At 41.1% G+C, this 15,299-nt stretch overlaps 1 protein-coding gene across 3 annotated transcripts in view; it reads right to left on the reverse strand.

Annotated features, from left to right (window-relative positions):
* The window catches only part of ERC2 (ELKS/RAB6-interacting/CAST family member 2), a 1,115,226-nt gene that overhangs the window by 720,846 nt on the left and 379,081 nt on the right, over positions 1-15,299 (reverse strand). For 2 of the 3 annotated variants that reach the window (XM_077278496.1, XM_077278495.1), the window contains one exon: positions 7,773-7,966. In XM_077278496.1, coding sequence (XP_077134611.1) covers positions 7,773-7,966 — 194 coding nt within the window. Of the gene's footprint in view, positions 1-7,772; positions 7,967-9,322; positions 9,380-15,299 lie in introns of all 3 variants that reach the window. The other variant, XM_077278494.1, reaches the window with a different exon arrangement.

Here is a 15,299-nt window from a genome sequence, read left to right on the forward strand (position 1 = left end):
GGCTCACTTAGGGAGGCAAATGGCAGTTGTTAAACAACCATCAGTAAGGGATCACTTTCAGAGGCCGATGGCAGCTTTTTCCATCAGTAAGGGCTCACTTACAGAGGCCAATGGCAGTTGCTTAATGACCATCAGTGGGCTGCATGTTTGTTGATCACAGGTCGTTTAATAGCCTGTTAAGACATGCCAATTATACTTCTGATGGTCTCAGAATGATTAATAATATGAAGTGTTATTGTTCTGGGCAGCACAGGCAGAAGTGATGCCAAAAAAGTTACTTTTTAGAGTTTACACTGACCAATTATCTGGAACGTTCAGTCCTGATAATCGGCCAATGTAAATGCACCTTAAAAGGTAGGTAGGTTTGCACCATGATCGGGGGAACAATGTGCTAAGCCAAATTGGCAAGGCTCAATATTGACTTCCAAGAGCACTCTCTCCAAAAGGTGACATTGGAGGCCTTGTTCTCTTCCATTTACAAATCATATTTCCCAAGGAGCTTTACATGGCCTATAAGTCTCTATATGCCAACTGGGCGGTTTCCTTAAGGAGAAACTTTATCACTTAGGACTTAGCATAAATGTAATATCTATTTGTTTCACAAGAATCAATGGCAGATGTATAGGTATCTGTGTGGGCATACTGTTCTTTACGGTTTCACCTGTGGCATGCGGTGCCATTCTGTGTGTCTCCATATTATTTGGTCATAGTTATAATTGTCTAGTAGCTATTCAAATGTATTTCCATATCAGACATAAGAGTACTATTAAGCACTATGTGGCCATCCCTTAAACCAGGTATTGGCAGAATAGGGGTCTTCTGGCTCTTGGTAGTCTTCGAACCTTTCATTCATTTCAGACATATACTTTTAATAGGCCACCCCTTTTAGCCTTATTGTAGCTCCTGGGGTGGTTTTGACAAAGTGGTCTAGGACTACATAACATGTGCATCATTGATCGAGAGGACACGGTAAAACAGTCCAGACTCAAAATATGTCTACAAATGTTGTGAACCTAAACTAGGAGACCCAAAAGATTCACTGCAGGCTCTCATGTATGACATAATCAATTGAATATTCATTTTTTTCGGTATAAAGATAGTGCCATAATTCATTAGCATCAATGTCATTGATAATCAAGGTAATGTTTCCAACGTTTTGACCCTCTTGGGTCTTTGTCAAGTAGGTCGCTGGGTAGGTGGTTGGATGAGGAAGATGGAAGTGTGATGGCACAGGTCGCACTAGATCTGGAGTCTAAAGGGGCAATTCATCAAGACCGGCAATTTTCTCACCAGTCCTGATGATCTGGTAAAAAAAAAAAAGCTGTGATGAAAAAGAACTTTTAGTTTTATGGTAGGATATACCATTGGTATAGTATGTGCACCAAGAGGTAAGAGGGCCACTTCTACCTTAAGGTGGAATTGTACATTATGATGAGCTCTTGGACTATGAAGGGCCGTTTGTTCTTACACGGGGCCTTCTTCTGCATGTGTCAGCTCCTGATCTAAACTAAGTGTTTTTTTATTAAAAGCAGGCATGCATGCTCAATTCAGCTGATCATACATGTATTCTCAATAGGGGGGATGCAGTAAGCTTCTGATAGATACTTCTGGTGCCGGTTTATCTCCTCTGACCACAGAAGGATTGGGTGATGAAAATCAACATGGCAGCCTTTCTTTACCCCAATGTCCGGAGACAGGCATACCCATAAGGCTTTTATAATTTTTTATCCATTTGTATCACATGCACAATAAACATGAAAGCATTCGGTTGCTCACAAGCCATAACATATTTCTTCCAAAGCCCGGAGTAATAGAAGTGAAGAATAATACAATCCCCTTGTGTTTTTACACTGCAGCAAGGCAGAGATAAGATGAGAGATCAAGAATAATAGTTTACGTGAATTAGGATTAGGGAAAAAAAAACTTGGGAAAAAAATTGTGTTTAGGAAAAATCCCAAGTAAATTAAAAATTTGAGAAAATACATTTTGTCAGGATTTGGAAGATTTTTCAAAACAAGTAATTTTCAAACGTACTTTCGAAAGCAAACAAAAAAATCACCATGCTTTAAGCATTCGATATGTCTATCTAGCCGTATTCTACGCGTGCACAGAAAGCAAGAGAGATATCAGACATGATACTGTACTCACCCATAGCTGAAAAATCCAAATTATAAAGAGAACACATAAAATAAACAGACATCCATTATTAGGATACCGCGATGGAGCACAAATGTGCAGTCTGAAAATATATTAGAATTTGATTCACTATTTACATTTAAATGAATGATGATATTACCAATCGGCAGAATAAAACATGGAGGAATAATGGATATCTTCTATCTTAGGCCTCTTTCACACATCAGTTTATTGCCATCAGTCACAATCCGTCGAATTTCCGTTTTTTTCTCATAGACTTGTATTAGCGACGGATGGCCTCACGTTTCATCCGTTTTTTGCCGGATCCGTCGAAAATTGTTCATCTGGCAGCCGGAGAAAACGGACATAGTAAAGTTTTTTGTGTCCGACGAAAAAACAGACAGCGAAGGATTTGTCGCCGTCCGTCGTTTGCTATATTGGAAGCCTATGGCGCCGGATCCGTCAAATAATGGAATCCGGCAATGGATTCCGTTTTTTAAATCTGAGCATGGTCCGATTTTTTTTAGGATCCAATTAGCTGTATCAGTTAGTCGAATCCGGCAAAAAAAAAGGATCCATCACGTTAGTTTTTCACAATCTGCGACGGATCTGTTTTTTTCACAATTCGACGGATTGTGACTGATGGCAAAAAACTGATGTGTGAAAGCAGCCTTAGTCTAGAATACAACATCGTCCTTTAGCAGAGTCTCAATGCTATCTCACGAGGGGGGAAATTTGGTGAAGTTTGCATCACAGCCTGTAACTTTTTTTCTTAAAAGGAAATAGGAAATATAGATCAACGTGGAGTTCATCCTGCTACAAATCCAATTTCCATTTTTAGTGAAAGAAAAATAGAAATAACAAAAATTCTGGACTTCGCACATGACAAAAATTAAACTGCGCCTCCGTCCAAAATTTTATGACAAATCAAATTTTATCTGCTATTTTTGATCAAATCTGCACCATAATCTCCAATGCAGATGTAAACATAGCCTAATTGGTGATCATAGGTCTCCCAAGAATGAAACCCCCCACACTATCAACAAGTGTAATGCTCAATATCTGACACTCAACAGGTTTTGAGGGCACATAGGTGCAAATCTGATATTGGTGGCCCCAGGTGCAGATATATCATGGGCACACATGGGCAGTTCTAATATTGGGGGGTATATAGGTGACATTCTGATATCGAGAGTACACAGGGGCAGTTCTGATATTGAGGGTACACAAGTGCAGTTCTGGTTTCGATGGGACACAGAGGCAAATCTGATATTGGTGGCCCCCAGGTGCAGATATATCATGGGCACTTCTAATATTGGGGGGTATATAGGTAAAGTTTTGATATCGAGAGTACACAGGGGCAGTTCTGATATTGAGGGCACACAGGTGCAGTTCTGATATCGGGGGCACATAAGAGCAAATCTGGTATTGGGGGCCCCCAGGTGCAGATATATCATGGGCACTTCTAATATTGGGGGGTACATAGGTGAAGTTTTGATATCGAGAGTACACAGGGGCAGTTCTGATATTGAGGGCACACAAGTGCAGTTCAAGTTTCGATGGGACACAGAGGCAAATCTGATATTGGGGGCCCCCAGGTGCAGATATATCATGGGCACTTCTAATATTGGGGGGTATATAGGTAAAGTTTTGATATCGAGAGTACACAGGGGCAGTTCTGATATTGAGGGCACACAGGTGCAGTTCTGATATCGGGGGCACATAAGAGCAAATCTGATATTGGGGGGCCCCAGGTGCAGATATATCATGGGCACTTCTAATATTGGGGGGTATATAGGTAAAGTTTTGATATCGAGAGTACACAGGGGCAGTTCTGATATTGAGGGCACACAGGTGCAGTTCTGATACTGGGGGCACATAAGAGCAAATCTGATATTGGGGGGCCCCAGGTGCAGATATATCATGGGCACAAATGGGTAGTGGTTCACATAATAAATCAGAAGAACTATACTAGATTTCTAATTGGAGGTATTTGCTAATATTATTAGAATTATACCTACTACATATTGGGATAGGATCTTGGAGAAGGGAATACCACTTTAACAACTATAACACTAAGTTTAACCGGACATCTCACAAGAATAAGAAAAAGTAATATAAAAAATAACAACCTGGATAGAATATGTTCAGATTTTTTCTCTCCAGATGGAGAGAGAGTTTGGAATTTGAAAAAGTCTTATGTGTTTATGGTCTTGTATGATATTTCCTCTTTCAACAGCACAAATGCCATAAAAAAGTATCATGGCCGTTGTGAAGGGACCAGACATATTAGAATGAATGTGATAGCCAAGTTTACCCTGCTAACACATCATATACCGAGGTGATAAACTCACACCATTCACACCTATAGGGACACTTCTTGGAATCTACTTCTTCTTGACCTCAACTTATTATCGCAAAGGGAGTTCCTTCCATGTCAACTGAAAATGGGACAAGAAAAAAAATAGTGATATGGAGGGAAATTAAAAAAAAGGAAAAATTAGGAGGAGTTTCAAGAAAAGTCATCTGCTGTGTTGGCAGCTGTATCTGCATACCTCATGTACATGTTAAAGGTGACTCCATATAGACAGGGATGTTATGGGACTCACTTCCAAATTGACTGTTTTGAAAGTTGTAATGTGTAATTTTCCAGACATGGATTCTACATGGTCCCTGGTGACGCGTCACGCCATTTACAGCAATGAATAATGTATTTATTAGTCACTATTTTAAGTTCCATATGTTATTTCTGCATGGCGTCCCACACTGCAGGTTGAAATTTACTTATTCGCTTGCCTTAAAAGTTATGAAAAATAAAGTTGGGCTTCTCTAAAGCAGCTTGCAGGAAAAATAATGTCATTTTAGTAGCTTTAACTTTGAGATACAAATTTTATCCAAAAGGTAGGACTAGGGTATTATTATTTCACTTAAGAAACAAAAAATAACCACAGTCACTCCTCATGTACCTACATATTTTGGGTCTTTTTCCTTACCTACGCTGCTTTTTTGTAGGGTTGACGTGATCTTTCTGGTGTTTCACTGCTCCCCTTTCATAGTATAAGTCTCTCCTGTAGGCTTAGCTATCCAGAGACTGTAACATGGACTCCCTCTCCCCTCTCACAGCACAGCACAGCACATCACAGCACAGTGTAGTACAGTACAGCACAGTACAACACTGCACAGCACAGTATAGCACAGTACAGTACAACACTGCACAGCACAGTACAATACAGTACAACACTGCACAGCACAGTGTAGCACAGTGTAGCACAGTACAATACAGTACAACACTGCACAGCACAGTACAGCACAGTACAGAACAGCACAGAACATTGGGGAAGTGATACTTCTGCAGTTTCCCTTTGCTCTCCATCTAATATTTACTGTTTCCTACTTTAGAGATGTTTTAGAACATCGTCATTTCACATGATAAGATCACATTTATTGGACAAATATATATTACTGATTTAACCTGGTGGGTTTCCTAATGCTCCCATTCTGCCACCAGTATGTATCAGGCATGAGCGGCAAAAACACTTTTTATAATCTCAAAATATGCTAATCAGCCAGGACCAGTACAGCGGGGCTTCCATCCCCGCAGACTAGTCCTGACTGTCCCCCTTTCATAGTTTTTGTACAGGAGATCTCACACAAGCGTGCAGTGCTGTCAGGATTCTGATGTCCTTCTGTGGATTGACGACTAGTGGCTGCTATTATTCACCTTGATAATTGTGCTGCATTTCCACCCCTTACCACTGGAGGCTGCTGTTGTGTTTCTGCAATCGCCCTTTACCAAGATGGCAGATTCTGAACCTGTGGAAGCCTTCTTGTTTCCTGGTTGGGCCTACTAAAAGCCACATGGATCACTCAATCACTGTATTGTTTATCTGTTAGGCCACGTTCACACGTTTAGTATTTGGTCAGTATTTTACATCAGTACCTGTGAGCCAAAACCAGGAGTGGTGGGTGATAAATGCAGAAGTGGTGACATGTTTCTGTTTTACTTTTCCGCTGATTGTGCCTCTCCTGGTTTTGGCTTCCAAATACTGATGTAGAATACTGACCAAATACTGAACATGTGAAAATAGTCTTAGTCTTGTTTCAGTCTCCAGCTCAGGAGAACCGTCTTACCTAGACTGTTCCCACTCCTCTCCGGAATGTTTTCTACAACTCCTATTACTACATCTAAGGACATCTACTACCACTTGCTGCTCCCTGCTCGTGCTCCTCCAGCCATTGGATTTCAGCTTTGCTCCACCAGTATTGTAACAAGTGCCCTGTACTGAAGCTATGTCAGGGGACCAAAAAAAAGAGATATCACTCAAGCCAAATGAGTGGGATTACATCACCTGAGGTAGAACTCGTCTGGACGAATATATGCCCTGACAGACTAGTCCTGGCTATTTAGCGCATCACGAGAAGTGATATAAATGTTTTTGCCACTCATCTGCCAAATTTTGGAGCATCATACATGACTAAAATTAAGGAATATGGCTCTGAAGAATACTGGTGGCAGTTTGGAGGCCTAAATCTGTCTCTAGACTTCATAAGTTTGAGAACTTTTTAAAAAAGTTTTGAACTTGAAGTAATCGTTGGGCTAGGACTACATGGCGACTTTGGCGGTTGAACGTTTTGTGATTTGCTTGTCACAGTCGCAGTCCTCTAGGGGTTGTAGTGCAGCAGTGGCACATAGCAATCTATGGCCACACAACAGGTGACACAGCCAAAGTCACTGCGTAGCCCCAGCCTTAAATTAGTTATAACCATTTATATATTCTATGGAGGTTTTTTATTATTATTTTTACGTAAAGAGATGGAACAAATGATTATACTACTGTAAACTCAAAAAAGTCCAATTATGAAAGAAGTTTAAGGGGTAAGGTTTCTCCTTGTGGAGAGTGACATACCAGCTCTGGCTTGTCAAGGTAAGGACGCTTATACGCCGTGCAATGCTCACCCAAAACACTGTGTCTGCGAATTGAGATACTGATTTGGCTTTTATCCTAAGTCATATCGCAAGACTCGTTAAAAAGTTGATTGTGACTTGTAGGATCGTTACTTCCAACAGGTGGCGCTATAGAGTTCAAGTCCTCTTTTTCTCTGAAGAGGCAATTTGCACAATTATGAGTCATTTGAAGGTTCTACTTTTTGGGGGCTATTGGAGGATTTTTTATCAGTTATTGCAAGTTCTTTCAAGTAATGCCCCATTTACATGGGCCGATTCAGGTCATTAGCCGGCCACCATTCGACTATGCAAATCGATCGATGGTCATTTTCTTGGCTGTTTAGACAGGTCAATGATCATCCTATGAGCACATTAATATTAGATCATTCGTAAGATTTTTTTGTGTACAGAGTATTATTTTAACGGCAGCACATCCTCTTTTTACATCGATCGATGTGCTGCCGATAATGTTGATTTCTTTAGGGGGCTTAAAAAATCAATACAACAGATACAACTACAACTAGTAGTTTGCTTTTTCGTTGCATGATTGACGGCCTGTTTAGAAGGGCCTACAGATGGGAATGAGCATTGCTGATAATTGACTCATCTGAAAAGGCCTAAGTATAAGTCAAAAAGTCAGACAAAACTGGTATTGGGCTAGGCAGAAAAATGTCATAGAAGGAAAATATACCTTTCTAGCTCAGCTATCTGCTTGTCTTTGTCATTTTTCTCATTTTCCACCTCTTTCAGAATCTGTAAGAGCCTGTCCACCTCGGCCTGGGCTTTGCCGCACTCCTCTCTGTAATAAGAAACTTCTTTATCCAGTTGTTTGAGTCTATCGTTGAGGTCGGGGTTCATCCTGGCATCATCTTCGGCCTCATGAGCCTTAAAAGAACAAAAAAAATTAGCCTCAGGTAGAAAACGGTTCCAGAAGAAACACGCATGTAGTTTGTAAATATGCATTACGTAAAAGTGGGGGCATTGAACGAAATGTGGGGTTGGCACAAAAATAAAAGTCTTAAGTGAGTGCTGATATCTGGACTGATGGGAAGTGGTCTATTTTTAAAAATTACCTGGCAGAAATCTTAGTATTAAAAAAACAAACAAAAAACTTTGGATGTCAATGGAAATGAAGGCATAATTAAGTTAAAAAAACATGATAAGCAAATGAAAGGTCCTTGAGGGGCCTAAATGCCCTTTGACCACAAGAGAAGACACAACATTTGCCAACTATCCCAAAGAGAGGCTCCTAAAAAAGGGGAAAACTTCTAGGACTTCAAGAAGAGTTGGCAAATCTAGTGGGTGCCAAAAAAGCATCTACTGGAAAGTTTCCTGTGCATGTCACTGGACTGGGAACAGGGTCGGACTGGCCATCTGGCAATTCTAGCAAATGCCAGAAGGGCCTGTCTGGTCATGGGCTGCCTTGTCTGTTACGTTGTTCACAGAATCGGTGTTCTCAAGAAACCCATACTGTTAAGAGTTGTGATGGAGCACAAAGTCGCTGACTCCGTCACTTACCCCAGCAGGCCACAGGTATCATTAGAAATATTGATATTGTAGAAAATCTTCCTTTCCTCCATCCAGGGTAATATTAGTAATATATCCCATCTGGTTCATGGGGATGGGGACAACATGGGCCTGTGTTATTTCAAATGCCATGACAATTTCAGCCCCAGTCCGTACCCGACTGGGATGATTGTTGGAGTCCAGACCTCCAGATGCACAAATAGGGGGTTGAAAAAAGAGGCGTGGATAGGTAATGGCTTACAAAAAGGGGGTTGGTTATGCATAAGCATACACACTAAAATTTTTCAACATAACCTTGTCCAAAAGTTTGTTAGTTTGGAAAACACTTGTATTATAAGTGGCCCCTGGTAATGGAGGGGCACTAAAAACTTTTAAGTGCTATTGTAGGCCCACCATTGTATTTTGTTGCACTCTTATCTCCTTTCCCCAAGATGATGACGTGAAGGTGTTTTTACATGAGGGGTTGTTAAAGGCAAACGTTGAAATTGATATAATTTACCAAACAATTTATTTTATTTTTTAGGACAAAGGAATGAGTTAACATGTCAACACATAGATTACCCACCACAAACATTGCACACTGAAAATGGTAAAACAGGCATAGCACGAAAGAGACAGTTCATGCAGAATGGATGTGATTCAACGATGATGTAAAATGAATATATTACAAGGCAATACAATATATATAATTTTTTTTGCCCATTGTGTACTCACATAGCCAGTGCCAGAAAGAAATGATACCCCCTGCTTCTCGTTACGCCCCAGGGGTGTCTTCATAAAGCGCAAGCAAAGAAGAAAGAACAAGGCAAGAGCAAGCAATGACTAATCTAAAATGCTAGAAAACTACATGCAAGGCAAATGAAAAAAACAAAACAAAACAAAAGCAATTAAAAAATAAAAAAACTAATACCAAAACAGCGGTCAGAAGGTCTGAATTCTTGGCCAAAAAAATAATAAAAGAAGAATATTTTATTAGAAAATTGTTACTGCATAACACATACTGTTAGCTTACATCAGTCTATGTTACATAACACTGAAAGGGGAATTTTATTAAATATTGTAGGGATCACATTAGTTGGAATCCATAGAATTAGAATAGGCATTTACATTTCTTGTATCCTTTAATTGTAAGAAAAAAAAAACTACCGCTGATGACATATGAAGAAGACGCCTCTCTGTGAACAGATCAGGGGACTAAGAAGAAAGGGAAATTACAAATTATGGAAAAGTAGACAATAGGGAAACAACTGGGAAAGGGCAAAAAAAAAAAGAATGAAACATTCTGTCTCACTTTGTCCATAGTAAACACAGAAAATTGCCCTTTCAATTGAAAACCGAAAACTACAGGTTCCAGAATTGGTCTAGTTAAGGCTTTTTAGTCACATTACTAATTTATATCGGTTTCTGAGCAAAACCAACGTGGCTGCTGTCGTACCAAAGTTGGGTCAATCAACTCTCCTAAACTCTGCTACACAAGATATCTGCAAAGTTAGACACAACTATATCCCTTTTTGTAGCCTGATGCATAAAAAGTTTGTTATTTGGAGGTCTATAAAACCATTGTGGGAGATGTGAAGGTGATATCATAGTGATATGATATGATACTGGCCCCCCGAGGAAGCCGAAAGCAAAACGCGCGTCGGGGCGTGTGCACCTATGGAAAAGGATATGGGTAAGAATATATAATTAGAACACTTGTTCTTTTTACATGAAGAAGGGTTTCTTACTATGCGGTCCAAGACCGATTTTGAATTGAGGGATATGTGTTTCCCCATACCCATGTATTACACTGTGCTCCAAATTATTATGCAAATAATATTTCCCCATATTTTCTCTAAATTACCTATCTGAATTGCAGTCATTGTTATTTTCCAGTCATCTACTATTCTAGTATAATTGCAATGTTTTGGAAAAAACTGCCTATGAAAACAGTATCTTTTTAAAAAAAAAAAAATAAACACTCAAAATGCATGTTCCAAATTATTATGCACAGCAGAGTTTTCAACCTTTTTTTTTTATTTTGAACAAAAAATGGTCAATTGTGAAGTTATAAGCATTATCAGCTTATTACAAAATGAAATCAAACAGTTTTCAAGTGAAAACTTTATTCTAGGTGATGTTACATTTGCACATAGGACTCCTTGTTCAAAAGAAGCTTCTGAACTCTCTCATCCATTGAATTTGTCAGTTTTTGGATGGTTTCTGCTTCAATTGTTTTGCATGTGGACAGAATACCCTCCCAGAGCTGTTGCTTAGATGTGAACTGCCTCCCGCCATCATAGACACTCCTTTTGATGATGCTCCAGAGGTTCTCAATGGGGTTGAGGTCAGGGGAAGATGGTGGCCACACCATAAGTTTGTCCTCTTTTATGCCCATAGCAGCCAGAGATGCAGATGTGTTTTTTGCAGCATGAGACGGTGCATTATCATGCATGAAAATGATCTTGCTGCGGAAAGCACGGTTCTTCCTCTTGAACCATGGCAGGAAGTGTTGTTTTAGAAGCTCCACATAGATTATGGAGTTCATCTTTACCCCTTCAGGGATCATAACGGGGCTGACAATCTCTCTCCCCAGGATTCCAGCCCAAAACATTATTCCACCTCCTCCTTGTTGGTGCCTTAGCCGTGTTTTCATGGGGTGTCCATCCTCCACTCTATCCATCTGGACCATCGAGCGTTGCACGGCACTCATCGGTGAACAAAACAGTTTGGAAGTCAGTCTTCATGTATCGTTTGGCCCACTGGAGCCGTTTCTGCTTGTTGCAGTGGATAGAGGTGGTCGACAGGATGTCTTACGCACAGCTGCAAACCTCTGAAGGACCCTGCATCTTGTTGTTCTGGGGACGTTGGAGGCACCAGCAGCTTCAAAAACTTGTCTGCTGCTATGACAAGGCATTTTTGCAGCTGCTCTTTTAACCTTACGCAATTGCCTGTTGGAAAGAGTCCTCAATTTTTCACACGTGTGTGCTGGGAATCAGCTACATACTTCTTGATTGTGCGATGATCACGATGAAGTGTCTTGGCAATGTTGATTGTAGTCATGCCTTGACCTAAATACTCCACAATTTGTTGCTTCTCAGCAGGCGACACATCCTTTTTCTTTCCCATTTTGGCAAAAAATGTAGGCTGCTTAATAATGTGGAACAGCCTTCTTAAGTAGTCTTGCCTTTATTTGGACACACCTGCCAAACTAATTTGCACAGGTATCTGCAATTGCTTTCAGTGATATAAAGAGCCCTGACACACATCACCATCAATGAGTTTAAATGACAAACAAAAAAATTCTAACCTTATCACTCCTAAACTCTATGTGCATAATAATTTGGAACACAGTGTAGCAGGGGACTGTAGCCATTTTGGATATTATGCACTGCCACTTTATTAGTCTAATATTGCTGGTTATATTGAAAAAATCTCCCTCTGCTTTATTACCTCTGTGCCCATACCCGGTTTCTGTGGTGCAACACATTTTTTCATGGGTGCACCTGTACAGTATATTCAAATAGCTCTGTTCGTGATACTTGGATTTTGATTGTCATTTAATTGTATTTTATGGTAATTTTCTATTGTAAATAAAATATACCTCTTTGTTTAGTACCTTTTTTGTGATTTTTATGCTTCAAGTCATGTGTTCTATGCTATTGGGAAGCTTCACAGGGTATTAGGCAAGTAGTTTATGGATGGTTTCCGAGGGGTACCGAGGACTATTATTATGGTATCTGTATCTAAGATTTTGTATAAGATATAAAAGAATGTATGAATCATTAGAGCAGGTCATCTTTTTTTGTTGCTTCATGATCCAGTTCTGGTGCTTACATGCCCATTGTAGAAAATTTGTGGTGGTGGAAAGGACATTCTGGACGGTCTCTGTCTTCACAGTTCACTACACAGCACGTTATATTGTAGTGTATGCCAGTGGCGTAACTTGAAGCTCATGGGCCCCAATGCAAAAGCTCCAACGGGCCCACAATTATTGTAAGTCTTTATTAGCATTGATCTTTTCATATACGTCAATTGAACATTTTGGTTCCCCTAGTCTCCAGGGCCCGCGTGGGACTACAACCACTGCACCTATTGTAGTTGCTGCTATTTGTTGACTTTCCATCATAGGCAGCATGAATTTTTTCATCAATTTTGATTACAGTAGCTCTTTTGTGAGCTTGAACTAGCATTCACTTTGTACATGCATCAATGAGCCTTGGATGCCCAGGAGCCTGTCGCCATTTCTTTGGTTGCCCTTCCTTGGACCAGTTTTGGTGTACCAACCAAGATCTGCCGTTTTGGAGATGCTTTGAAACAGTCAATTACAATTTGGCCTTTGTTAAAGTTGCTTCAATCCTTCAATTTGACCATTTATCCTACTTCAAACACATCAACTCCAAGAACTGTCTGTTGACTTGCAGCCAAACCCATCCAATTTCTTGAAAGATGCTATTATCACCTATCCATGCTATGGCTGATATGTGTATAGTTTCTATTATAGGCTTAACCTCAACATTTATACATGTAATCTGCTGAAATATTTTTCGTAACAAGTGCAGAGAAAAGACAAGAGTTTTTTTTACCTTTTTCAGTATAAATTGTAATTCATCCCAAAATGAAAAGAGAAATCTGCAAGAATCAAGATTTAGGAATTGTTTGCAAGCCTAAGTCCTAAAAAAAACAGGGTTTTCCATTTCTAACTTCTGGAAGACGGCAGAGATAAAAACTGGCAGTTGTACAATCTGGATGTTAATTTTTATAGGATACTAAACTTCCTGCGCTAAATAAATAAAAACAAGAGATTTCAACAGTTTCAGACTACAAACAAAGTCCAGGCGCTGTCATCCATAATAAGAGGGTTGGTTTAGACTGGGGGTTACATAGGGCAGCAGCTGAAAAGTTTTAAGAAGCTCAAAATTGAGTTATATTTTGGAAATACATTTGTTAAAAAAAAAGTGTAAAAAGGGAAGTATAACCTCAATCCTTGCTCAAGTTAGCGGATAAGTAAAGGAAACCTGGGCTATGGGCAGGGGTGTAACAACCGCGGTCGCAGGGGTCGCAGCTGCGACCGGGCCCGGAGTGCTTAGGGGCCCGGCCCGCCCAGTGGTGTATCCAGGGGTTTTCAGGGCCAGGGAGCGGGGGCTGTCTAATTATACTCACCTACTCCTGGCGCGGTCCCTGCAGGTCCCTGGCTGCCCGGCACCCCAGCTTCTTCCTGTACTGAGCGGTCACATGGTACCGCTCATTACAGTAATGAATATGTGGCTCCACCTCCCATAGGTGTGGAGCCGCATATTCATTACTGTAATGAGCGGTAACGGTGACCGCTCAGTACAGGAAGCAGCAGCAGTTGTGAATTCTGTTGTGGGTTCTGCTCTTAGGCTCCCTCCGGTGGTTATAAGTGGTAGTGCTGCTGTTTGCCCTTCACAACAGTCATCAGCTGCTTCCACTTTGGACGGGGCTATTTAGTCTGGCTCCTTCCTTTATTGAGTGCCAGTTGTCCATTGTTTTCTAGGGATCCACATCTCTGCTTGGTTTCTCCTTCTGGATGGTCCAAATCATCAAAGATAAGTCCTGGCTCTGTTTTTGCAGTCCACATGCTGTGGACTTAATAGTTTTGTGAATTGCTATGTTTTTTCTTGTCCAGCTTTGTCTGTGTTAAGATTTACTCAGCCAAGTTGGAAGCTCTGGAGTCACAGAGTTACCCTCCATGCCTTTAGTTAGGTGTGGAGATTTTTGTATTCTCTGTGGTGGATTTTTGTAGTATTTTTTATACTGACCGCACAGTACTCTTTCCTGTCTTTTCTTTCTAGGTAGCGTGGCCTCCTTTGCTAAATTCTGTTTTCAGTCTACGTTTGTAATTTCCCTCTCCTCTCACAGTCAATATTTGTGGGGGGCTGCCTTTCCTTTGGGAATTTTCTCTGAGGCAAGATAGTATTCCTGTTTCTTTCTTTAGGTGTAATTAGTCCTCCGGCCGTGACGAGGTGTCTAGGGAGTGACAGGAACATCCCACGGCTACTTCTAGTTGATGTGTTAAGTTCAGGGTCTGCGGTCAGTATAGAGGTCACCTACTCCAGAGCTCGTCCATGCTGCTCCTAGGCCACCAGTTCTTAACAAGCAGCGCCGGGAAAGCAGGGACTGCACCGCGCCAGGAGCAGGTGAGTATAACGGGGAGGGGGAGCGCTGCGCGATATTTACCTCTCTTCGTTCCAGCCGCCACTCTTCTGCAGTGACGCTGAGGTCAGAGGGCGCGGTGACGTAGTTAGTGCGCGCCTCTGCCTGAGCGTCAGTGCGGAGGAGGCGGAAGATAGAGTGGCGGCTGGAACGAGGAGCAGCCTGCAGGTGAATATTGAAAGTGTCGGGGGCCTGAGCGACGGAGAGGTGAGTATGTGGTTTTTTTTTATCGCAGCAACAGCAAATGGGGCAAATATCTGTGTGGAGCATCTTATGGGGCCATAACATTTGTGCAGCATTATATGGGGCAAGTGCCTGTATGGAGCATATATGGAGCCATAACATTTGTGCAGCATTATATGGGGCAAGTGCCTGTATGGAGAATCTATGGGGCCCTAACGTTTGTGCAGCACTATAATGGGCAAGTGTCTGTATGGAGCATATATGGGGCCATAACATTTGTGCAGCATTATATGGGGCAATTGCCTGTATGGAGCATCTATGGGGCCATAACATTTGTGCAGCATTATATGGG

This window comes from Ranitomeya variabilis, chromosome 8 (assembly GCF_051348905.1).
Source record: "Ranitomeya variabilis isolate aRanVar5 chromosome 8, aRanVar5.hap1, whole genome shotgun sequence".
NCBI classification, from domain to species: domain Eukaryota; kingdom Metazoa; phylum Chordata; class Amphibia; order Anura; family Dendrobatidae; genus Ranitomeya; species Ranitomeya variabilis.